Below are 26,930 nucleotides of genomic sequence, written 5' to 3' on the forward strand. Positions count from 1 at the left end.
TAGTGTATATCATAATACTGTAATAGACGCTTACATGTATCCATGCAATTGCAAACTGTATCCATTCTCATCTGTTTTCTTCCTCCCGTCACCAATGTTCTTGTATCCTACATGCAGGCATGCAACTGAAACAATGAGCGAGGCCCTGTTAAACTGGGTCACCAAGCCTATTTATGTGGCTCTGCACTGTTTGGAGTTTGTCGCGTGCCTTCACTTCCTTGTAAGACTGGGTATTGTTGCTTGATGATCAATAGGGGGAAGAGAGAGTTTTCCAGCTTTTTTTCCCTCTGGAGCCCTCAGTACATCTTCTTAATTTCAGTGACGTTGCCTAAACTTGTATGTGCGAACATGAGAGGCATTTGTGTGGTCTGACTCCAGTGAATTTTCACTTTGTGCTTTCAGAGGATCGCATTCAATAACCACTCTTTTTAAACTCTTTTGGTGTGTCTGAGTTATTTGCTAAGCGCAGAGACTTGCGACACAAAAAGGAGTTTGTCTATCTTTGAATATAAACACAGCACCACTGTGAGCGCACACACAGCTCAGCTCTGCACCATTCACTGAGCGGCAGTAATAAGTAGTTACAAAGAACAGATAGAACCCTTTCACCACAAAGTAAGGCTATTTTTTTTCTTGGATCATGAAGATGGTTAAAATAACTTCAAGTTTCCTATAGAGTTGATACTAATTCTCCCTTTATGAAGCTAATGTAGGCAAATATGTGGTTTTGTGGTAGAACCAAAGGGAGCCACAGTATTTGATGCTGCCCCTAAAACCACCCATCTGCACTTCATAGTGTATATTGTATCACTGATCTGCCTGAGGCAAGGTTCAGTGATACACCTCTTCTTTGAGTTGACAGGCTTGACAATGCCAGGCATGCAGGAGTTACGTCCTACACAAAACTTGTGTGGTTTTTTCTCCCACTTCTCTGGTGCACTCTTTTGCTTTGCTTTCATTTTGTCAGTGAGGAAACACTTCAGAAATCCTCCCCCCTCAATGAAGAACACCTTTTTTATGAGATGAAGAGGAAGCAGAAGGAGCCGTTGAGCCTCAGCCAAATAGATCAAGGTGCAAAGATCCAATGAGTTGTTACACTTCCAAACTTATGAAATAAAAAGCAGTGCAGATAAAACCATCTTCTTTCTTTAGTTGCAAAGCAGTGCTTGAGATATGATGAATGTTTGCAAAAACTGCATGCGTCGAAGTTATGTTTTGTGCACATAAAATTGTTGTCTTCATCTATCACAAGTGCAGAGATGAACTGCAGTTTTCGCTCAGCAATATTTGCACCTCGTCCATTGAAATTCCTCTCCTTCAGTTTCGTCTGTGAATGAGGCTTTCTGTATATCCATGGCGACCACAGTGCGGATTCTCTGGAGTTTGCATAGAAATGAGAAGTAAGAATGAAAGAGAGGAGGGCGAGTGTGAGCGCGCCTGCACTCACACTCACATTCACACACAGACACACGCACGCCACGCACACACCCCTCTCTCGCTCTCTCTATTCTCTGCAGAAAGCACAAACATTCCCACGTGATGATGGAGTTTGCTCCCTCCCTCACTGAAGCCGCACAATAGCGCGCGACTTCACCTCCACGCGCACAGATTGACTGAGCGGAGTCTCGGTCTAGTTCTAGAAAACTTTCCTCCTTCAAAACGCTTTTCCTGGGCATTTACCCTCACAGGAATACGGTCTATTTTAGTCGCCTTCTTGCATACAGCGAAGGAGTGAATATATATCTATACACATCTATTTTTTTTCTTCCTTCAAATGGGAATTACGTGCGCGCGTGAAACTTTGGTTGACTTTTCTCCTCAGTGACTCTCGGACCTTCTTCGCTCGAACCATGCCGGAGCGGATAAGCATTTCGGACTTCGTGGTCCTGACTAACGAGGACTTGTCTTCGCCGGGGACCTCAAGCTTTCAGTCCAAAATGAGCGACTGTAGGAACACAGTTTCAACCGTGGAGGAGGTGAGGGGAGTGACGGGCACCTTTTGTCTGTTGTTTACCTGTCTGTAGCATACTAGTGTAGCCTACCTGCAGCAGCAGCAGCAGCAGCAGCAGCGCTACACACTCACCTGTCTGCTTTAGTTTTCTCTTTTTTCTCACAGTTGTTGGGTTTAACGGCACTGTCGTTGACGTTTCCATTGGTTATAAGTAGTTTTTTAAAAATGTGGCCAACATTGTTTCCAGGTCAGCACAGCTGTCTGAGGTAGACATACAACAGAGACACTGATCTAGAGTTGGCTAACATCATTTCAACATCTGTAATAGGCCCCTGATGTGAACAGCAGTGTGATCATTGAAAGAAGGTGGAAAGTGCAAGGTGTTTTTAAAATGTGTGTCTGTGGTGTAGTGATTTAGGGTGGGGGGCATTTAACAACTGTTAGAAGATGGTCCTAAGTGTCTGTTATGGAAATGGATGGATGGTTTCTGGCTATTTTCTGAGACACATGCATTGGTGTATGGTCTTTTTTACCGCTTGCCAATGTGTTTGTGAATGTGTCTGGTGCTGTTTTTGTGCTCTCTTCAGGAAAAGGTTGACAGTAGCATTCATGGTGACTCAATACAGGCTGGCCTGGTTCAGCAGAACTGTGGAGGTTACATGAGGTAATAGCAGGAAGGTTTACTCTGCTCTGTCCTGTGTCTCATGGGAGCCAGACTGAGATGACATGTGGTAGCCCTTTGATGGAATAAGGGGATTGTTTTTGTGAGGGTAAGTGTGCACACACACACATGTTTGACCATGCTTACGAGCCTGTCAGTGAAGTGAAGGCCGGTGTGATGGTTTTGTCTGTTTGAACTGGTGCTTTGGCTCAAGGCTTGTTTGAGGTCGTATGTGTTTGTTTGAAATCTGTTCTCCTGAAGCTCCTCGGGCAAAGGAGGAAACAGAGGGAGGCTGCCATGAACCCTGCCATAAAACAAATAATCCAAGTGTGCACGCTAGTTTTTCCTTCCTTGTATGTCTCCTTGTGGCATAACATTATGGTGCACAGTTTGCAAGTTGCGACTTTGTTTGAACTCAGTTTGCATCACCAAACTGAGGATATTTTTTTCCTAAAATAAGATACAGGTCAGATTGGAAAATGGCACTCTTATTTCACACCTTTTTCAGTGGATAGTAATAGTTCAGACTCTCATCCAGCCTATCAAATCACTCCAGTGGAGTCAACCAATGCAGGAGCCTCTAAAAACGAATAGTAGAAAGATCTCAGTTAAGACTTTCCTGGCTCGAAATGGTGACATTTGAACAGAGATCGAGACAGCAGAGTCAAGGATTTATAAACAGAACCGTTTAAGACAGCTGTCTGATGTATTTATCTTGGGCTAATGTTCTTATTTATGGCAATGACACGCTGGAAAATACATAGCTGGAATTGCTGCTGTGGGGAGGATCATGCTGGAATCCTACACATGTGCAGAGACACAGACAGACAGACAGACAGACAGACGCACACACAGTTGCAATAGCCTCTTTATAGACATATCTATGGTTATTATGTTTAGTCTGCTCAGCAGGGGCTAGCTTGATTAATGGCTAGAGTAATGTGTGGGCATGTGTGTGTGGTGTGTGGAAGCAGACAGAGAGACAGAGGCACCTTTTACCACCACACACACTCAGCTGCTTGTTACTTATTACTTGTGATTAAAGACGACGATAAAAGGGGAAGGACCGGGATAAGGAATGGTTTCGCTTCCTAAAACTATAAGCTTCTTCCAGTAATGTTCTTTTTTTTTTTCTTTTAACAGAGCTTCAGTTCTCTCCCAGGGTTGATATGTTGTTGAAACTCAGTGTTGCATGCTGCTGCCATACAGTGGAGTCTGCCACCATGCCTAGTTAATGTGGTAAATAAGGATCAAATGTCAGTTAGTCATGAAATATTAAGCTCTGCTGCTAGCAGTGGCACACACACCCTGACAGCAGGTGTACACACACAGTCCTGTTTCGGGCCACAACAAGGCACCGCAAAATACTCTGTAGTTTCTTAACACTGATGGGTGGAGCTGAATACCAGTCATGGATATACAGTATGTGTTGTTCTTTTATAGCTTGTCTGTCTGGATTGAGGGATGGGTCATCTTTCTGTTTGAGTCTATGTACTCACAAAATTCAACAAATCCATCATATTTTACTGATCTGCGCCAACACTTTCGGCTGTTTATCATGCATCTTCCAAACTCCTATAACATAAGCAGAAGAAACCTCAGCAGCAGCAGTAGCAGCGGCTGCAAGAAGCTACTCCCATTACCACAAAATTACTTTCCCATTCATTGACTTCAAAACGACATTGCACAACACCCACAACACCTTTTAATTAGTGAGCTAACACTTGGGGAGTGGACGTGACTGGGAAAGACTGGGGTGAGTAAACAGCACAGTCCAACAAGGCAGAGTCTCTGTTAAGCCTAGATTACTGTCTCGTTAAAGCTATTTCTGGTGACATGTAGGTGGAGTGCCGTGTCTTCAACGTGGCGAAACAAGTGGCCTGTGTGAGGAGAGTAAACAGAGTGTAGTTCAAACCTTGTTGGTTTGGAAGAGATTGATTAATGTCCAAACACAACGAAGCCAATTGACTATTTGCATCTCATCTGCGTCATGGGTCACAATTATAGGAAAGTCTGTCTGGTTTTTAAATGTCAGAAAGCATAGTTTGAACCCGGACAGTGACAGTTAGACAGACAGGGGAAGTGAATGCAGTGACATCATTCGGGGCTTTACATGACGCCGCAAGACATCATTGTTTTGCTGGCAAATGCTGACTCAACTGTAAACCTTAGTCACACACCGTGAGAAAATCAAACACAAAACTCCAGCTGTAAACCTAAACAAGAAAGAGAGACACAACACAACTAAGTGCAAATTTTCATGTTCATGACAGATTGTTGCACTTAATCTGGTCATTGGGAAGAGTGGAGCAAAGCTTTGTGTAAAATCTGGATAACAGGATGAAATTGCAGAAGTTTGTCAACTATCAGAGATTTTTCTGAACTGCTGAAACTGATGTTGTCTCCTAAAATCTCAGTGTGTCGTATTAGGCCATGTTAGGCAATGATGCAAACCAACAAGCAGGTTTACAGTATATAACAATTACAGAATTTTTGCATCAATGCAATGCAAAGTATAATGCTTAGACACATTATTTAGTTACTTCTCCCATCTGTTTTACTAGTAGATTCCCAGTAAACAATATTAAAATATGAATTATTCATAATGTATGTGTGAATTCTCATTTGTCCAGGTAAAAGGCATCTCTAGGCAATTGAATCAAGTCAACTGGATTTAGTTTTTGCCCCTTATCCAAGTAGCTTTATCAGTTTGTGCAGATTAGACCATTGAGTCTAGTAAGGGGCGAAATGTCTTCTAGACAAAAACAAAGTCCAGTTGACTTGATTTAATTGCCTAGAGTTTTATCATTACGGTATATAAATTAGTCCTTTATTGGATGAAACTTGTGGGAGGCATGATACCAAAATGTGACATGAAAACTGAATGTACAGAGAGAATCACTAATTCTACACTGCATCAGTGTCTGATCAGACTCTGATGTAGTATTTCCTATAGTCTACTGTTTTTTTTTCTTTCAGTCTTATGTTTTGCTGCTTTCAACTTCTTCTGGAGTAAAAGGTGCCCTTTACTGTTACAAACAGGGAGAATCAAATAGAGCATCCCTTTCATATCTTCCATTCTTCCTGTGTGTGTCACTATGAAGCTTCATGCAGCTGTGCTGCTGGGGGTACTGCACTGGAAAGAAAAATACCAAAACGAGTCAAGTCAAGTTGAGCCACACTTGGTTCATATAGCCTGCCCCAAGGATGTAAATGTTGTCATGTACTTTTGATGTATTATTTCACACAGCTATCTTTCGCTCATCTTTTCTACAGTCTTTGGAGATGGATCACACGACCCTGCAGAAGATGAAGAAGATGATCAAAGCCATACACACATCTGGACTTTGTAAGTGTCAACATGTCACACACTATAGACTCACTCACACAATGCATTACGATTGTGAGTAAACAACCTCAGCTCAAAGTCTTCCTGTTGTCTTCTTCCAGAGCTTTCAACTATATCATATGGAAGTTGTTGACTTTAGAAATAGTCGTTTGGCAAGAACTCAAGGTCCATTTTCTAGCTCCTTCCAGAGCTTTCATCAGTGGGGCGACTGCATTATGGTAGGAAGCTGTAAAAGTGTAACATAAATTGGGATTTTTTAAAATACTTTCAATCGAAAGTGAAGGGACCAATCAGCCAGTAGGGAGATCAGCTTAAAATGTATTTTACCACTTTGCAACTCATGTTGAAGGAAGTCTTGTTCCAAAGTGTGTTAGCTCAGCAGTAAGTTTTCAGATAAAGGTCAGCCTCTATTATGGCAGGATGAGCTGTTCAGTGCATTGGGGGGCCTCAGCATAATTCATTGTGCAAGCCCAGTTTGGATGACATCACCAGCGTCGTGTGGGCAGTGGTGTTTATGAGTGAGGGCCCTTGTTATGGGACCAGCCTGCGTAGGATGTTGGGTGATTGTGTTTATATCCATACGAAGTGTATGCTCTTGTGGTGTATGTGTGTGTGTGTTAAGGTCAATGGTATGTGTGGTTTCGGCAACAAGAAGCTGCTCACTTCTCAGAGGCCGAACAGCTCCACGGGGTCACCAAGTTGATGTTTTGTGAGTGTGTGTCACCATAAGTTGCTATTGCTCTCTCAGTATTGGACGTGAATTGATATGCGTAAGATGTGAGTGTTCACCTCAAAAATGCGCGGGAGAAAGAGAGGAACTGAAGTTGTTTTTCTGAACTCCCTTACTAACCTGCTTCCCATTTAAAGACTTCATCATCTCATAGTTTTTAGTAAAGATGAGTCAGTGACGCAGCTGCCCAGAGTTAGGCAACCAGATGCTGAGAAATACTCCAGGTTTATTCCTTAGTAGCTCTACTTTTCTATTTGTTTCTCTGTAGCAAAGTAGAATCACGTGGCTTACGTGACAATTATAATTTCCATCATTATATTGAACCCCTAGATTGTCCTTTAAGTGACTGTGGATTGACTCAGAGTCATTACAACGCAGTCACACACCCCTTTTCTGTGTAACACATGCACAACAACACACACACATGGCGAGATGTTCTCTTCTTTAGTTCTCTGTTCCCATAAACCGCTAAGTACCGTGTTTCTGCCAAGACGCTGAGGCCTGTGAGTCTGTGTGTGTTCTGGCAGAGAAGTAAAAGAGTTGAGTTGCTCTTCTGGTATCTGGTACTAAAAGGTCAGCGTGAAAATCATCCTCGGAGCTCCTCTGTGACTCAGCTGTTTGTTGTTTGATAGATAGTCTGATTGTTGTTTGCTGTAATACTTCTTTTTAACAGCCAGCCACAACAGCTTAGTTTTCCTGCTCCCATTGATTCTGTCTCATCTATCCTGCAGTGTGCTGCCGTTTCTTCCCTTAATTTTACTCATTCTTGAAAAATGTTCCATGTTTGCTTTACAGTCAGTACAGCTGTGTCGGTCTGTCTCCCAGCTACTGTCATTTTACCATTTTATATTTTATACATGGAACTTGGAGCAGAAGAGGTGAACTTATGATACTCCCTCTGCTTATTTCTGCTTTTGTCTGTTTAGTCTGCTGCGGACACTTGTGGTCATGTTGGGATTTCCTAAAGCCAGTTAATATATCTCATATGTGCAATAATTTTTTTAAAATTTTCTTTCACTACTATTTTTTATCATGTACTGTATGTATGTTATTTATTGTTCGTCTGGTGTTGTCTGTATGTTTTTTTTTTTTTTTTTTTTTAACTTTTCCCATGCAGAGGTGCACCCACAATCTCATTGTACATCCCTGCTCAATAGGCTGTCCTATTCTATTAAGATGTTTCTATAACTGCAATGAACAGATATTTGGTTCTAGTTGTTCTAGTAGGTTTTTGTCTGGGTTTAATTTTGGCTGTCTTTTTTAATGTCCTTAACTAAACCTCACTTTCTAAAAGCTTAAGGGTAAAATCTTGTTCTATTCAGTGCAATGTAAACCAAAGTGGTGCCAGTCAGAGCTCAGATTCTTTTCCACCAGCCTCTTTCCGCACAAATTCAGCAGACTGAGAGCCCACTAAGGTCATGGCCCCTGGGAAAGTGACCTATAACATTACACATTGACCTATAAGCCCAAGAAAAGCATGGGTCTCTCTATGGGTCTCTCTATGTATGCCTGGGTCCTGCTCCAGGATGGGTGGAAACCAGAACTAATTTGTCCCACATGCCTGTCTCGTTAAAATACTCTCACTGCATCAGAGCAAGTGAGTCAGCCCTCTTCTGATTCTTAGCACATGTAACTTTACTTGACATGTTTTTAGTCACTTTGTGTTCATGTGTGTGTTGTTTTTCAGCTCATGTGGAGAACAAGGAGCAGTATATCGAGGTGCTGGAGAACCTGGGGAATAGTCACCTGACCCAGGACAACAACGAAGTCTCCACAGGTTTCCTCAACCTGGCTGTGTTCACCAGAGAGGTCACAGCCCTCTTCAAAAATCTGGTGAGGAAAGGAAAGGGGAGAAGAGTGTGGAAGGAAAGGAGAACAGGAAGGGGAGGTCTCCTCGAATTAGCCTGTCGTTACTTGAAAGTTCAAGCCACACACGCAAAACCTAGGAAGCACAAAGAAAAGCGAGGTGGAAAATAAGTAGGAAAGAGAAACAGGTCTTTTGCACGGCTCCAAAACCTCCAAATGACGACGGAAAATCAGATAGATTTAAATTGAAAAATGATGTGAAATAGCAGCAGGTGGCAGAAATCCAAATCTGTTCCCATAAGACACTGGTGTGTATTTGTGTGTGTGTGTGTGTGCCTGTGTGTGTGTGTTTGTGTGAGTGCAGGTACATGCATGAACACATGCAGGAAGCAGGTTTTCAACAGCTGCATGCTTACGCGTTTGGACTCTTAAATATGGCACAGGCCGGAACTCTCCCACTGATAGTTTCTATGGCGATGATAATTCATCCCAGACCTCCATGTGTGAAAAACACACACACACACACACACATGAGCACACACACACACTGTCTGATGAACTCCCTCCCATTTGTCAATCACGGCCTCACAGGGGAGACTGGACCTTACAGATGTGAAAAGGAAGTGGGTCCAAAAAGACCCAAAACAGGAGGATGATTTAAAGTTACACTAAATCAACCTGACCTTCATGCCATGTGTGAGCGATTGCATTCTTGTCCCACTGTCTCACTGTGTGCATACAGGCATGCATGCATTGATCCGTGTCACCTGTACATGTGTTGATGAAGTTGGTATTCCCCTCAGTCACAGTTCCCTGTATTTACATATTAGCTACCTTTAGCTCCTGGACGCCAAACAAAACAGTTACACCCGTTTCCAGGCCTCTGTGTCAATATATCGAGGTCGGCTCATGGAAGTGGTTGGACATGATTTATGTCAAGAGAGGAGTGTAGTTTAATTGTAGTCCACCAGGATCTACGGAGAGGCTGCAGTGACTATAAACAGATTTGAACAGTGATCAACAGGACACATGTGGTCAATAATGTATGTAGCTCTGCTGGGATATCTGCCAAGAGAAATATGTGACATACTTTTCATGGGGGAGTTAGTGGTAATGATGTCTTACTGTAAAGTGAAACCTACGGGAGTCATGCTGGTTGTTTCATGAGTCATTCTCCTTAGATCCAGTTCAAGTAAAGTCCAATCAAACCTCAAATTAATCTCAACGTCCTCTCAAGTATGTGCACAAACACTTCATTAAAATCATTGCATCATGGTTCAACTGGGATCCAAAAAATCTGAATGGGAGATGTCTAGTGTTATTGTTTGATGACTCACCAGTTCAAAGTGACTGAATCACCATGTTTTTAGAATTATCCAGCTCTTATTCCCAGAAATGAAAGTCCATAGGGAGGTACAGTAAGAGTCTGTAGAACTGAGCGTGTGTGTGTGTGTGTTTGTGACTGTTTGCTCATGATGCAAGAGATAAAGGCTGTTATGTGGAATAGTTTTGCCTTTCCTTACTCATTTCCTCTCTCCTTATGTGTTTCAGGTACAAAACCTCAATAACATCATGGCGTTTCCCTTGGAAAACGTACTGAAGTCAGAGCTTCGGGACAGCAGACTAGTGAGTCTAGATTTTATTACAGATCAATTGAATACTGGTACATTAAACTCCTGCTGGTTAAGCTGGTTGTTAGACTTCATATTTGTTTTAAAAGAATATCCACGTTCAAACAGAAAATCCCTAGCCCCAAAATAGACGCACATTGAAACTTTTTACTTTTTACTTCTATAGGAGCTAATATACAGGGTACTGTAATTATATGATACGGTCAGATAGACAGATATCTGTGTTGTAGATGTTGACATAGTAGCTGTCTAAAATGATTGAAATATCATTGTAAAATCAGTTTGAAGCTGGATTTCCCCTCTAAGCAGATAAAGCTGTCTGTCTGTGTTGTAGACACAGCTGAGCCTGCTAAGATATTGGATAAGATGAGACTGTTTATGCAGATTAATGTTTAAGACTGAGCTATGCTCCAAAACTGAACCGATCTGTCTTGGCCAGTCTTTGACTTTTTGATTTGCCATGCCAACAGACTAGTGAGTAATAACAGACTAATGCCTCTGTAAGCTCCTGTCACTGCCCTGTCTTCTAAACAGCTGATTCAACAGCTGAATGTGGTTTCACTGTAACTGTAAAAGAAGGACAAGTGCTACTGAAATCCTGTTCAGCCAGATTGCAGACTAGTAACCTTCATGTGAGATATCATGTCTCAAGGGATAAACTGTGTGTGCCTACTGCCTACCCACTCAGACGGTTACTAGTAAATCCACACTGCACAATGCTGCTTCACCTGATTCTCTGCATATTATTACGTTCTTGTGGGGTATTTTATTGATCATATTGGTAATATTGTCTGAGGTAACATGAAATGTCTAATCTACTCTTCCTCTCTCTATTATGCAGGAGCTCAAGAAACAAATGGAGAAGAGCTGGAAGGATTATGACATAAAAATGTAATTATCCATATTCACACACGTAGTTTGTAACTTCACATTCAAATGGCTGCATAGTGTGTGTGGTTAGTCCAGTTCTTTGTCCTTAAGCCTATTTGCTGTCGCTAGAGAAAAGAAACTGGAGCCTGAGATACTGTAGATGTTATGGCCTAAGGAGACTCTCGTCACACCTTATAGTTCCTCCTCATCATTCTCTGTGTTTTTCTAGGTCACTGAAGTTAGTCTAACTTCAGCATAGGTTAATGTGATAATAGTTAATCCCCTGTGCTCATTCTCCATTACATTACAATGAAGTAAAACTGAGGCACTTCACTTGCACTTTGCAGGTATCATTTGATCTCATTCGTATAGTGGTTTAAAGTGTTTTATAATGTTGTAAAAAGATTTCACCTCTCTTATTCTCTTTTCGTCCAAACCCCCCCCCCTTCTCTCTCTCTCTCTTTGTGAGGAAGGTGAATGAGTTTGTGGAAAAAGTCCCTCAGTGTGTGGCGGAAAGAAACAGCTAACTCAAAATGCTTGATTAGTTAATCATTATAAAGAAAGAATTGATCAGGTAGTTGGTTAAAGAATTGTGACAGACACTGGATAATTGTTATTTTTCCTCCTCTCTCTTTCCCTTTGCCTAACAGAGGCAAGTTAGAGAAGGAGAGAAAGGAGAAGACCCGGCAGCTGGGGTTGATCAGGGCCGACGGATCTGACGGCGGGGAGGACATGGAGAGAGAGAGGAGGTCCTTTCAGCTGCAAATGTGTGAGGTGGGGGAATCTGTGCCAGCCAAAACACCAGACACAGACACCTTTCACATACCTGAGTGGGGCATGATTTAGTTCACATGGGTGGTCTGCCTCGTGGTTTTCATATTTCATCTACGGTCGACAGGATGTCCAGGGTCGATCCCTTTTGTGTCTTTCCAGTAATTCCTGCCCAGGAAAAAAAATATGCTTTAGAAAGTTTCATTGACTGATTCTTGCAGACTTGCAGTAGTGACGGGTCATATACATAAAAGTGCAGTTCAAAGGAAGATGAAACGGTTTCATGACCCTACACCTGAAAACCAAATTGGGGGAAATTCTTGTGAAATGTAGTGACGGTGTTGTGGCAACTGCAGGTGGTGTATAGTCTCAGTTGCTAGTGCACATGTAGCTGGAGAAAACCCTGAGAAAAAAAAACAGTTAACTCTGACTGAGACCAGCTGTCGAGACAAAAAGGAGGCAGGTAAAATGGAATTTCCACTTGTTGCAAGTCTCTCCACTCCTCCGTCTCTCGGTCTGTCTGCCCTCCTTTCCCCCTACAAACATACAAAAACTCTTTAAAAGCCCTGTGGTTCGCCTTCCAAGTTTTTTTTTTTCCTTTAAAACATGAATTTAGACTTAGGACAGGCCTGAAATTATTTGCTATAAAGCCTTCACTATGTATGTGTTTGTGTATATTATATGAATGGAGACTTTTCCAGTTTCTGTCTACAAGGTTCACCGACTGTCAGTCAGGACAGTTGAAATGAAGCACATGACCTTTGAGACAATATGGAGCAGTGTCCTAGAAATTGAGCAGCCACATACTAAAAGACATGCTCAAAACAGGATATAAAAGATGGTCATGCCTCATTTGCCTTATTTTTGGGCTTCATGTTTTGTGGATCCAACTGGCTTTTCTATAGAACACCATATCTGGAGTTTTTATTAACTTTCTCTGTTTATGCTTTCAGTATCTTTTGAAGATCCAGGAGCTGAAGGTGCGTCAGGGCCCCGATCTTCTCCAGAGCCTCATTAAATATTTTCAAGCCCAGCTCAGGTCAGTCCCAGCCAACACCACCTCTTTTGTGTCATGGCCATTTTGTTGTAGGTGTGAAATAAGAATACGAAAGAAAGTTTTTCCTGGCATAAAAAACAGCTGGATTTGATTTCTACCTCAGGGTCTAGAGAGGGAATTTTCATATAGTTTCAATAGTTGAGGTTCTCTGGTTTTTACTTCCTTTTACAAGCTATTATTACTGTTAACCATTCACTCATTTTAATCGTACGAAGGTTTTATGTGGGAATGGAGTTGCTTATACAGCCTCAGCATGTGATGTTTTGGTTGGTGCAAACTAGGATGTTTGGACTCGCGTACCATCATGACTCAGCATTTGTTCTTTTGTCTGATCTCAGTTTCTTCCAGGATGGGCTGAAAGCTGCTGAGAATCTTGCTCCCTTTATCGAGAAGCTCGCTGCCTCTGTGCACACGGTAATCACAGAAACGGCTGCTGCTTCTTTCTCTCTCTTCTCCTGCATTATCTCACGTTTTGTTTATAGGGGTATTAAAAAGAGCATTTTGATGTTATCATACCCACCAGTCCACCCACACGCAGAGATTTCTCCATTTGTCATTCCTTGCTCAGTCACAACAACAGGTAAATCTCTGTCCAAGGAATTCACTTACAGTAAAGCTGTCTCAGTAAATCACACAGTGTTTTAGTGCCTCCTATAGCACTATTTCACTCTTTCCCAACAGCCAAAACCTCAACCTCCTTTTCCCCTGAAACGTCCCCCCAGCTGAACCCACAGGCTGAGACTGTTATTGGAGTCTATTCCCAGAAATGCTTTCCCCTGTTAGATGAAACAGAAAGCATCCGTCATTTTCATCCTTTCCCCGCTGCACACTTATTTCTCCAACCACTCCGACTGGTTTCCAGTCCGCACAAAATATTTGCCTCTCTTCCCTTCTCTGGATAGAGCACTGGAAACAGGCTGTTAACTGTGATACTGGGAGCGTTAGAGGTTTTTCTGGTTCTCCATGGGCAGAACACAGACCCGCTCAGACATGCCAGCCGTCAGCCTCGAGAAGGAAATTCAGACAGAATCTCTGTTTGGTTCCCTGGAAAATTGCTCAAATATTTCTCTCAAATGAACGAGACTGTTCAGCCTGCTTCTCAATATAAAAAACACAACCTTCTAGGACTACACACCCCACTACTGCAGCTCTGTTCTGCATTATTTAGGCCATTACACAAAGCTCTGCTTTATTGTTATTCCACACCCAATTCTTGGAACAAATCAAAAAAACACTGCAAACATTGCATATGAGCTAATGAACATGGAAGAACACAAAAACATGCTGTTCTTCCAACTAATTAGTTTTTTTAATGCTATTGCAGTTGAATAAACAGACTTTTATGTTGTGTATGTGTGTATGTGCTATAGGTGCGTCTGGACCAGGACGAGGAAGTCAAACAACTCACTCAGCTGAGGGATTCTCTCAGATTACTTCTCCAAGTGGAGGCGAAAGAGGTACGCTTATACTTAATGTGTCATTATCATGGCTATTACATATAACCAGAGTACTGCAGATCCGCACTCGGTGTATAAACATTTCTGCTCCAAAAAGTCCAGCAGCAGATGGCTTTAATTGGTGGTTGATACTATTAGATTACTTTGTGATTTATATTGTTTTAAATGTCATGATCTGTGCAGCCGTCTTGGAACCTTTGAGCTAATGTCCTAAATCCCTGTCTGCGTCTCAGGAGTACCTCAACAGGAAGAACTCTGGCAACGGGTACAGCATCCACCAACCGCAGGGCAACAAAAAATATGGGACAGAGAAATCTGGCTTCCTGCTTAAGAAGAGTGACGGGTGTGTAAAGCATAACTTATTCAGACCCTCTATTTAATGTGTAGTAGACAAAAACACTCACACACGACACACCAGATTTTAGCTCTTCATAAAAGATAAATTGTAATATTCTCAAAGTGAAAAACACTTCTCACTGTTGATTGCAAGTATGGTCAGAGCTAAGAAGAAAGCCAGAAAGGCAGAGGGAGAGAAAGGGGGGGAACTCAGACTTGTCTACCCCAGCTGGTCTTCATTATTGTGAGATGAAGATTCAAGCAGGGGCCCCTCCTGTGGAACTTATTGGCAGACCAGCTAACGGAGTAGATCCAACTTTTGCGTCATACACACACAATCACATACACACATGCACGCACACACAGTGCTAGATTACTGTGTGATAAGGAGAGGGGATGTGGTTCAGTAGGGCGACTGTGAGACAGGGGGAGAGTAAACTTTCCTGGGGCCACTGACACAAAATGGAAAACGTTCCCTGACCTTTTTACTTGATTCAGTCAAGATAATGAAAGCAAGACAAGAAACACTGTGAACAGAGGAAAGCTGAGCCAGCACAGCGTATAGATCATTAATACTCAAACTGAGGGAGCATGTTTGATAACCTGCCCACAAACCATCTGGTCAATAATGACATGTATACAATACAATTGTGTTATTCTTTTTCTCAAATTGTGAATTTTTTGTCTTGACACTTTCATCCTGCAGTATCAGGAAGGTGTGGCAGAAGAGAAAGTGTGGCGTCAAATTTGGCTGCCTGACCATTTCGCACAGCACGGTGAGGACACGTGGGCACATGACAACTGCCGCCGAGCATCTGTCAGTTGAATTATGTCCAATTTTTTTCAAACACATGCTGACATAGGCCTGTGTGTCTGTCTTCAGATTAATCGACCGCCGGCCAAGTTGAACCTACTGACCTGTCAGGTGCGACCAGACCCAGAGGACAGGAGGACCTTTGACCTGGTCACTCGTAGGTTCATTCCTAAGCTTTGACCTCTACACTTTACCCTCGACATATCATCATTAAAAACTCTGAGGAGTTCATCTGCAGCACAGCTGTGTGGAGGTTTTGGTCCGCACAGTAATAAAACAGAAACAGATTTTATTTGAGACAAACACCAGAGATTCCTCATGATTAATCTACTCTGTTTTGACGTCAACCATGCCATTTTGGTTTGTTTGTTTTCTGCACCCTTTGTTTCATTTGGGATTCAACTTCTCGACAACTTCTGTTGGGTTATTTATTTTTTTAAGATCAATTGACAACATCTAATTGTGTTTCCTCTTCTCCACAGATAATCGGACCTACCATTTTCAGGCAGAAGATGAGCAGGAATGTGTGGTGTAAGCATTGAAGCATTGTTTAGTTAATTTCAGATCCTTATCTCTTGTATCTTCTCATTGTTTAAGCAAGGTGTTAGAAAAATTGACCTTTTACTCAAGCTTACCGGTATGTTAGTATTGGAAGGAAGACTGCACTACGTATGAAGAGAGGCAGACTAGAAGGAGGCAGATAAAAGTTGTTTAGTCAAGTGCCATAAAGAGTTTACAGTCTGAGCAAGGAGGGCTGACGAAGGACAAAAAGCAAGAGAAACTAAAGAAGAGCTGTCCTCGCAGACCCCCCCAGCCCAGCTGGTGCTGGGTGGGACTTTTCTCTCTAGCCACAGACAGCAAGCTAGGGAACTTTCTGTGTTGTGATGTGGTGTTGGATGAGGCTGCATGTGGGGTTTTCTGTCCCCTGCCCTTCCCTTGTGTGTGGGCCTCCAGGCAGATTCTTTGATGTGATGTGCTGTGTGAGTTTAGGGACAGAGGAGACTGGAAATGGTTCGGAGGGAAAAGTACCAGAGCTTCACAAATGAAAGACACGAGGTTCAGTATGAGTCTGTGTGGTAGAGAAGTCACGAAACTGAGAAAGTGAGAGTGATGATGACTTATCACTAGACAAAGACAGAAAACACATGCAAAACAGATGGTGGAAGACTTTTGATCTTCAGAGGAAAAGACTGAATTTATCAATTGAAAGACTTTGTGTAAATGTTGTTTGTGTGTACTTTAGTTGGGTGTCAGTGCTGCAGAACAGTAAGGAGGAGGCCCTGAACACAGCGCTGGGAGGAGACCAGCTCCACCTCCAGGACAGCGGGCTTCAGGAACTTTCCCGAGCCATCATCGCTGAGCTTCGACACATGCCCGGCAACGAGGCCTGTGCAGACTGTGGGGCTCCAGGTGGGCCGGTCATTAGCGTTGATGATTACTGCAGAATTAAATGTGGAAATTTCTGTTCTGACTGAGCATGACATCATTCACATGTGCTTTTCGAGAGCCATTAGTTTCTAACAGTTTGTTTGCTTTCTTTTTTTTTTTTGCCCTGCTTATCTCAGATCCAACATGGCTCTCAACCAATCTTGGTATCCTGACCTGTATCGAGTGCTCTGGGATCCACAGAGAACTGGGTGTCCACTACTCCAGGATCCAGTCTCTGACTCTGGACCTACTGAGCACCTCTGAACTCCTGGTATAAATGCACACATGGAAACACACAATGCATGCAAAAACAGGCACAGTCTTGGTGGATTTTTGTTGTTGTCAGGATTTCCTAATCGCAGACATTATGTAACTACTCCCTTCTCACTCTGTGTCTATATTTCACTACAGTTGGCTGTCAGTATTGGCAACACCAGATTCAATGACATAATGGAGGCAGGCCTTGCAAATGACACCGTCAAACCGCTGCCACAAAGTGACATGTGAGTCCCTGACATCATTCAAACTAAAAAAAAAGTGTTTTTTCAGAAGGCGTTTTTTTAATTGATTGGATTTTCTGTTTCATCAGGAATGCCAGGAAGGAATATATTGTGGCAAAATATGCTGAGCGGCGGTTTGTCCTACGAAGAGAGGATGCAGATCCTGGCCGGCTGTATGACTCTGTCAGGAGTCGCGACCTCACTTCTCTTCTGCAGCTCTACGCTGAGGGGGCCGACCTGGTCAAACCGCTCACACTGCCCGATGGACAGGTGAAGATCATTTACAGCCAAGAGTGGATGTTCACACTGACATTTCCTCCCAAAATTAACCCTGTTAGCGCGGCAAAGAACATTATAAACACATTTAATCTAGTGTCAATTGAAAAGCTTAACATTGCCACAGATGTCATGCTTTTAGGGTGAACGGCAGTTACATCCTGACAAGGCCGCCCACCCTGCTCGCGTAAAGCTACACACACTTGTCAGATGCTTCAGAGTTACTTACTTGTCCCTGTCACTTAAGAGCTATAACTGAAATGAGTAAAAATAGAATCAAATCACCCCAGTGTTGGAAAGAAAAAAAAATGTCACGACATACAGTGTGTAGGAGTTGTGTGGATAGTTACAGTATGTGAAACATGTGTTAATTGTCCTCTTGTGTGCGTGGATCATGTGGGTGGGTAGCCGGAGACCCTCCCATCTCTTTTGGCCTCTAATCCAATCTCTCCCTCCCCTTTTCTCTCCTCATCCTCTCATCTTGTTTTTCCTGCCTCTGCTGTCTCACTCCAACGCCTCATTTTCTGGTCTTTAATCACCTTCTACCCTCATGTCAACTACTTCCTGCTCAGCATAAGTGTTTAATACCACCGACATGACTGTGTGTATGTGTGTGTGCGTTTGTTTGTGTTGGTTGGCCCGTGTTTATTGTTTCAGCTTTTAGGTCAGAGCTCATGTCTCTTCAGAAGTGAGGCAAGCTGTGTCTTTCCTATGCGCCTGCACTCTGCACTTCTGATAAACAAATAATCCTAAAAGAAGAAAGGTTTTCAGATACAAATTAGTTTCACTGGTAATATGAACTGATATTTTGATGCCAAAATTCTGCTGTGGTATTGAAGTTGGTATTCAATATACCATAGAAATTGAATTGGTTTTGGTATGGGGCAACAAAATACTGATATCATTATAGTCTTAAGCCCTGACTGTCAGATGCAAAATGTAGCGATGACAGCAAATTTGGCAAAAAGAAAGTTCTGTGCAGCTGGAAAATCTTTTGAGGGTCAACAACACAGCCTAATGTGTACTCATTTGTTCCTTTTATAAGGGGATCAAAGAGACAGCTCTTCATCTTGCTGTGCGTCTGGAGGAAAGAAGCTCTCTGGCGTTGGTGGATTTCCTCTGCCAGAACAGGTCAGACACTGACAAGTCGTTGATTTGTTTCTCCTTAGTATGAAGAGGATTAAGCTGTCGGTCAGTTTTGTTTGATTTGCTAAGAAAAATGTAATGTTTAACACCATCTGTCTGTAATGTATCACCACCTACAGCAACTGTCTAGAGAAAAGAACAGCAGAAGGAAACACAGCTCTACATTACAGCGTCCTGTATCACAAGCCAGAGTCTCTCAAGTTACTGCTAAAAGCGAAGGCGTCCTTACATACAGGTACATTTTACTCTATTTATTTTTCTTCCAACTTGTACAAACAATGAACAATTAAGACATTTTCCTTTCTATGTCCTCTACAGTAAACTCAGCAGGAGAGACGTCACTCGATATCGCCAGGAGGCTGCAGCACACAAAATGTATTGAACTGGTAAGAGCTCTCCCATTAAATTAAATACACCATATTCTTTCACAGTAAACAATAAAAAAAGACTTTGCTTGATGATGTCATTAAGTGGCGTGGGGTCATGGGAGTTTCTTTTCCTCAGCATATTTGCAGTGAGCATTTCCTGGTTTTAGTCTTTAATCAGGTTTTTGCATATTTCTGCGAGCTGACTTTTTTCTGACAAAGACAATACTGACCGGTCTGATATAATTCAGATAACTGAAATGGACCGTTACCTTGATTAAAATTACAGATTTCTGTATGTTTGAAAATTGATAAAAACACTAGCAACAGTTCAAGTACCCAAGCCAACAAGATTTATACCATGGGTCTAAGGGTTTTTAGATATTTTAATACAGAAAAGTAATATATCATAATTTTATGGTTTTAATTCATATTTTCAAAGAACACACACAGTGAGGAGTAAAAGGGAAACCAAGGAATCAAGTTGCTACATTAAAATACCTACCAGAAAGTCAACGCCCGAAACAAAGTGAGGCAACGTCCACAGCTGGAAATACTACCTTAAAATAACTCCCCGTGCAGCAAAGCTCGGCTAAGGACTCAGTCCCCGGACGAAGAATCTTATCCTCATCAGGTCCCACTGCGTATCATTTATAAACTGGTTTTATTTTCTTACCGGACATCTGCCCTGCTGAATCAGACCTGCTTTGTGTAATATCCTGTTTGATTGTGCACATCCTTGTTTTGAAGGCTTTCTGTTAAAAAAAAAAAAAAGGATTACGCTGGAAAAGTATCTCATCTTTTACTTATATGTTGTATTCATTTCTGTTTGCTTTGAGCTGATGTAGATTTAACCCTCTTAGCTCTTTCCTTATTGTTTTTTATTTTTACTTACTGGATCATCTTCAGTAAAACTATTATCTTCTGCCCTTCCTTCCATTTTTATCAGTTATTTTTAGTTTCATTTATTTTTTCTGCAAGTACAAAAACTTACAATGCAGAAAATGTTATACTTATATACATCAAAATGAAAAACTGCAACCTGAGAACAACCAAAGAAGCAGAAAATAAACCAGAAAAGGAGGAAAGTAGAGGAAAGTATTCAGTTACCACATCTTAGCTGATCCTAACTTTTATGTGTGCTTTACTGGTGAAGTGCACGATTATTCTGAGCGTTTATGCTTCTGTGTGTGTGTGTGTGTGTGTTTTAGTTGGAGCTGGCCCAGAGTGGGAAGTTTAACTCACAGATCCATGTGGAGTTCATGTGGGAGACTCAGTCTCAAGAGCTCTATGACAGTGAGGATGACCTGGATGAGAGGGTAAACAGCACACACACCCACCTGGCCAGACTCATTACTGACTTTGTCCTTCTGCCAGAAATGCCTTTACAAAGTTTGAAGAACAACATTGTGGGGTTTTCCACTCCACTCCATTCAATGGTTTATGATTAAAAAGAAATCCACCAAAAAGAGTTGAGGTAAAAGAAGCAAAATTAACCATGTCTTATCTCCAACTTTCTTCCAGGTGAGCCCATTACCTAAAAACCGCTCTCCTCTGCCCTCCAACGGTGGTGGATCATCCTTTGCCCGCTGGAGTGTGGCTAGTGGTTGTATAGGCAGCAGGCCCTGTCAGACCTATGAGAACTTAGACTTCCTGTATAGAAATCCTCCTGCCAACAGTGCCCCCTCTGGAGCATTAGGACCACCACCACTGCCAGCTAAAACCATACAAAGAGGTGAGCTACAATAAGGTTTGTCTGCATTTTAGAGAGCATTCACCTGAAAATGTCAAATTTATTAAGAATGATGGGAAGGAAGTAACAAATTACTAAGAAATCAGATATTGAAAATAAGTTAAAGTTAATGTTAGAATCAGATTTATTTGTTACTCCACAGATCATCATGTTTAACAACAACAAAAAGAGAAATTATACACGATACATGTTGTATAAAAACTTCTTGAAAACTTGTTATAAGAGCAATCAATGTTGAATAAAGTGCTCATGCAAACTGGTGTACTTTATAAACGGTCATCAGAGGACACTTTCATAGTGCGTGTTGTGGTAGTGTGTTGGAGGCGGTCAAAGCATCTGATTTAATGTGGAGCAAAACGAAATTGAAGGAGAACAGGGATTAATTCATTATCCCTCGATCCACTCACACTACCCATCTCACATGTTCAACAGCTGTGCTAATCCCTGTGGAGCTCTGCCACCATTTTTAAACACAATCCCAGATAAAGTCAAATTTTCCACAATAAACCCCCACAGTATCTGTTCTGTGCAGTTTACTGACTCTGCTGTGGCCGACAATAAAATTGCACGATAAAAAAGTTATATTATGCCCAAGATGTTTGCCAGTTGATCTGAGCTTGTTTCACTGAATGGATTCATGAAGTTGTTTTCAGTTAGATTTTGTTGATGTCTTTTAAAACTATGATAAATGATTGTTTGAGCCGAAATTTCCCCATAATAATCCTGCTGACATAAAAAACAACTTCTTACCAGTTCACATCATAAATTTTCTTTTTATATCTTGGCAACATATCACATTTGTTTTGAATACATGTGTAACTTGATTGAAGTTGAAGTTTGCCTTATAGTGGATGGAGTGAACAGTGTTGCTCTTGTTCTGCGTTTTGATTCTATGTTTTCCCCATCTGCAGGTCGTTCAGATCCACAGATTTCAATCACAACACAGGACGGAAATCCCATGCCAAGACGTTGCTCTAACTCACCCTCCCACTCCTCAAGTCCCCAGACACAGGCGAGACACAGCCCTCCTTCACCTGAGAGCCAAGGCCAAGGTGGGAGACCACCTCGGTCTCCCCATGGTCTGCTCAGGGGACAGAGCCAAGCTGGTGCCAGTTCTGTGTCTCAAAGTTGTATCACATTAAGTTCATCTTCTCAGAATCACATAGGGCCTGTCAGGTAAGACAGCACTGCTACAACTGGTTCACATATTTGCTTGACACACTTTTGTAAACATGATTGTATCAGGTTTAAATAAGGTCACTGTCTAAAAATAAAACTTAAAATATCTCTATCTAATAAAACTATCTTTAGGATGAGCTTTAATACTATGCAGATGAAAACGATTATCCAGCTCTGCTCATTTCTGATATATTCATAAATAACTCCACATGATTACTCCTTTGATCAACGTAATGTGATTATACTTCTTTGTCTTCTTCCAGTTCAGAGAAGACCACATCGTATCGGCGAACCAGCAGTGGCGGCGGCAACCAGGGGAAATGCGGCGTGTTGTCTCCGAGCTGTGTGGGCAGCCAAGAGGAACTGTATTGCAGTTTATTGGGGAATAGTTCGGCCCTCACCCCAGCCCCTGCTCCAGCTCCAGCTCCAGCTCCGTCATCGTCGCCTACCGTGACCTGTGCCCCTCGACCCCGGAGGAACGCCATGGTACGGCCTCACAGAAATCTCTTTCTATTCCGTTCAACCAGTAGTTTCCTTTTAGCCTTCCATGTCACAGTCTTTCATTATCAGAGGACTTTTTCTTTTCTCTGGAGGATCAGAAAAGGCCTGTGAGATTTCACAGTCAATATAAATGTGCTGGGGGCACACTGAGAAATATATTACTTGTCTCCTCCAGGTTTCTGGCAGCAGGCCACATCATAAGCGTGTCAAGGCTTTGGTGGACTGCCGAGCGGTCAGCTCAGAGCAGCTTGCCTTTTTCAAAGATGAGATCATAGTGGTCACAGCCACTAATGACATCCACTGGTGGGTAAGTGCAACTACAACTTATTTTCCTTTCAGTCCCCTTTCACTTTCCGAGGTACAGTTTGAAGGGTTTCACATGAACTTGTAAAGTGAAATGTCCTTTTGCATAAATCTGTTATTCCTAACCCTAACAGGTTGGACACATAGATGGCGAACCATCCAGGAGTGGGACATTTCCTGTCAACTATGTACACAAACTGACAGACTGAAGGACGTGGAAATATGAGAGTACTGTATGGTAACATACAGGAGGAACTGAAACAGCATGGGATGCTTACTGGAACCTTTTCATCACACAGTGGATTTAATCTACAAGAGAGGACAGTGTTATTCTCCTGGATTCAAGTCAAACTAGAGGGTTGTGAACAAACTGAGAATAACTCCACATGAAGATGTAGAAGCCAAGGGATAACCAAGGATATAAATGACACTGTTTTAGGGTTTTATACCTTTAACATTTACCCATCCTCGTTACTAACAAGGGAACATGAGGGTTTCACAGGGTTTCCAGCAGTTTTCTAACTGCTACTTGTTTCTACAAAACCACAATTATTAGGTACACATTAATTTGTGGTTTGGGGGAACTGCTCTAATGTCCATTTAACCGTTAATTACACAGTGTATTGCAGATGTCAAAGTTGCCTTGGGATTGGTACTGAGAGGCAAAACTTACCTGCAGGGGAAAAACCCTTTGAGGCACTTTAAACTCCTTGAGAAGAAAAGGTCTGAGGAGTTGGCACAGCTGTAAGTGTGTACCTAGCCAGCTGCTGTATACGGATAGAGCTGCTTTTTGATCTGCACGGAAGCCGTCCAGTCTTTTAAATCACAGTACACTGAGAGATCGGATGTGAGGTTCAAACCTGCCTAGTGTATGTTGCAGCCTGCCCTGGGACTCTGAGAGTGGCTCTGTGCCTGCCAGCCTGTCTCCAACAAAAACGCCGGGCGTCTGGGCAGCCCCGAGGAGAGAGACCTGAAACATTAGCTCAGCCATCTTGTCTCTGGGCACGGCTCACTGCCTGCACGGAAAGAGGAGGATCCAGTTTCTTCTGGCTCCAGGCATCTGTCTCTGGAGAACCTGGGATAACGACGGTGTGTTAGAAAAAAAAAAGAAAAGACAATGTCCTTTTTGTGAATGGCACTTAAAGAGGGCTTGTTAGTAGTGGCACCCTGCTGCAGTCATTTGTTCGCTGAACTCACAGTTACTTACTGTAGGCACGTGTGTATCACAACAGATATACACAACCTCACTTGCACTTAGTGTACACACACAAATTAGCTTCCAGGAGTGAGGAGTTCAAACCCAGTAATTAACACCCAAATGTAACACATTTCACAGCTACGCCACACAATTTGTTGTACATAACTTGTCTAAAAATGTCCACTGACGTGTACAGTGTATATCTTGTTTTCTACCCTGCTCTGCATTATAAACAATTGTATCATTACATATAGTGTTACTTCTTGTTGCTAACTTGATGTCATGTGTCGTCCTTTCTGTTCCATCAGTTGTCTAAATGGCTGCCAGAGAGAGAGCGAGAGAGGAGAGAATAAACACAGTTGCATAAGAAGTGTTAAGAAAGGATCCTGTCTCACTGAACTGACAACAAACACTGACAAGGGGAAGTGAAGGTGGTCAGGCAGCAGGTGTTTATTTCCTTTGAATCGTCTCTGAGTTTAAACCAACCGGTGAGAAGTCTCTTTGCTTGTCACCATTTCTGCTGATGCCGTCTCATCACTGTGTTGATGATTTAGCACACAAATCACGAGACAGGCATCTGATGTGTGAAGCAGGAGAGGGCTGTGTTAGACAACGACTCTAAGGAGGAACTCAGTCAAATGTGAACTACAGTAAATTAGCTCATTTTTGTGAGTATGTTTTAACATACATATTAAACATGTCTGAAAAAGTGCCACAGTCTTCTTAGTGTAAATTAGGTGACATGTGTCTGCTGTGAGTCGAATGGAGTAATATAGTGAGGTTGCTTCAAAAGAATCCTTGATGCTCAGTACAGCGACACACATCTTAAATTATTTAGCCAGTGTGAGTACGTATAAAACCTATTTCCTAGTCGTGTGTTATGCAACACTTATTGTAACAGGGGTTTGTGGCTATTACTTCTTTCTGCACACTTGAAATCAGCCATTTCATGGCAGGCCACTTCTGAATGGCAACCAAATTTAGCTCCATTGTATGAAGACTGATGGTGACTACAGTACGTGTATGCTAAGTGTTAAATACCAGGAGTTAAATTATTCAAAATCCATAGACTCAAACTAATTAATTTACTAAGAAAAAGGCTTTCCAAGGTATTGCATCTTTACCAGCTGTAAAGTGGTTCTATTCTTAATGTGTGTGAACTTAACTTGAACTGAAATTTAATTTAAGTTGAAGTCATACTTCTCCCTGCCATTTCTGACATCATTTATTTTAGCTCCTACCCCCTTGTGTCTCCTTAAAGCTAAATCGCTCCACCCGTCTCTTGGCAGTTTTCCCCGCACCTCTCCGTCCATCCATCCAGCCTCGTTTTGCCTCCGTCCGGATGTTACTTAGCCCTGACCCTCATCGTCCTAAAGCCACTATGATGAAATTCCAACCTGTCACTTACATAACCGGCCACCTCTAACAGTCGGGATAATGATGCTGCCTGCCACAGCCTATTCTTCTTTGCCAACAGAGTAGCCCATACATACAGACATTTCCTCCCATTATCACATCTGCCTCTGCTAATGCATACAATATAATCAAGAAGCACTTATGTGAAATGCTGTTTCTAAAACATACTGTGTAGTAAGTGTATTCATTCCCTGATGTCCTCATCCACTTTATGTGTATCCATACATAGACACGCACAAATAATGATGCAATGTGCATGCTGTGGAGTGTAGTAATGTAGAGTAAAGCCTGCACTAATCTCTAGATTTATATCATTCCTGGGAGGAAGAGAAGTGTGGCTTGGGTCCATTATTAGCAATTTTTTGTACAAGTATGTCAAGTTTGTTTGCATCACAGTCTTTAATCTCTAAAGATAAAATATTATAGAGGATGTTCTAACTTTATAATACCCCATACAGAGATCCGCCCATCTAAAACCTATCTACATGGGTAATGCCTTTCATTAAGTGAGCAACAGCAAACCCATCAGCTTAATGTAACTTCACAAATCCTGGCTCGCAATAATGACGACTTGGAAGTGGGATATATTTCCAGTAATTCTGCCCTGAACACAGGGTTATCTAACCTCCATTTGACTGAATAATCAGCTGAGAAAGGGCTTTAATGGACAAGCAAATGACTAAATGACACCGTACGAGTGGATGTAAAATAAGGGACGCTACGTGTATCTTTGTCACAGCTTCACAGTTTCTCTCTGTCCTGGAGCGTATATACGTCAAAGAGTGTTTTTTTTTTCTTCTGCTGATCGGGCACTACACCGCTGCGGGCTGCTGCAAGGTGACCCTAACGCTTCCTAGACCTCCCTACGATGATGTCATATTTAGAGATCCCACCTGAGAAATGAATACTTAATGTAAGCAGTTTCACGCAGAGCAGTAAAATGGAGCCTCCAGCCTGAAACAAGGGGGAAAAAATAATAGTCTGCAACATTAGTCATTTAGTCCATTTATTCTAATAATTCAGCCTATTTTACAAAATCTGATGATGCTTAAAATGAAATCTATTTTTTTTATAATTACTTGTACATTGTAGCTCTGTGCTCAAGTAAATGATAATGTCAAGAAAATGAACTATAGTCATAGCAAATTTAAGCATAAAACGTAGCAGAACATACATTCTTTTCTCTGCAGAAAGCAAAAGCCTTGTTCAGAAACAGTGCTAGCACATCAGAAAGGTTTGGGGACAAACAACTTTCCATCCAGCTGATTTTCAATTAAATTTGGGAAGTGGATTTTCTTTCCTGTGAACAGGGTCTTATAACCATTAATCTGTCAAAAAACGATTTGGTATTAAGGCTATGTAATTATGCAAATGGATGTTTCATTTCATACTTAGAACTGAAAGCAATTTGACTCCAAACCTTCTGTTTCTG

General features: G+C 42.0%; 1 protein-coding gene across 1 annotated transcript; it reads left to right on the forward strand.

Moving 5' to 3' along the window:
* Positions 1-1,604: 1,604 nt before the first annotated feature.
* asap3 (ArfGAP with SH3 domain, ankyrin repeat and PH domain 3) lies at positions 1,605-24,002 on the forward strand. The gene is made up of 26 exons (XM_085768390.1): positions 1,605-1,976; positions 5,889-5,961; positions 8,379-8,524; positions 10,049-10,123; positions 10,970-11,019; positions 11,649-11,772; positions 12,723-12,808; positions 13,165-13,240; positions 14,197-14,283; positions 14,517-14,626; positions 15,326-15,395; positions 15,503-15,590; positions 15,916-15,964; positions 16,677-16,843; positions 16,999-17,132; positions 17,273-17,364; positions 17,451-17,631; positions 18,683-18,768; positions 18,903-19,018; positions 19,102-19,169; positions 20,360-20,467; positions 20,673-20,883; positions 21,813-22,077; positions 22,344-22,566; positions 22,757-22,888; positions 23,019-24,002. The coding sequence occupies exons 1-26, from the start codon at positions 1,851-1,853 to the stop codon at positions 23,091-23,093; spliced, it is 3,018 nt and encodes a 1,005-aa protein (XP_085624516.1). The 5' UTR covers positions 1,605-1,850; the 3' UTR covers positions 23,094-24,002.
* The last annotated feature ends 2,928 nt before the right edge of the window (positions 24,003-26,930 follow it).

This window comes from Trachurus japonicus, chromosome 22 (genome assembly GCF_045865225.1).
Source record: "Trachurus japonicus isolate A0001 chromosome 22, Traja_1.0".
Lineage (NCBI taxonomy): Eukaryota > Metazoa > Chordata > Actinopteri > Carangiformes > Carangidae > Trachurus > Trachurus japonicus.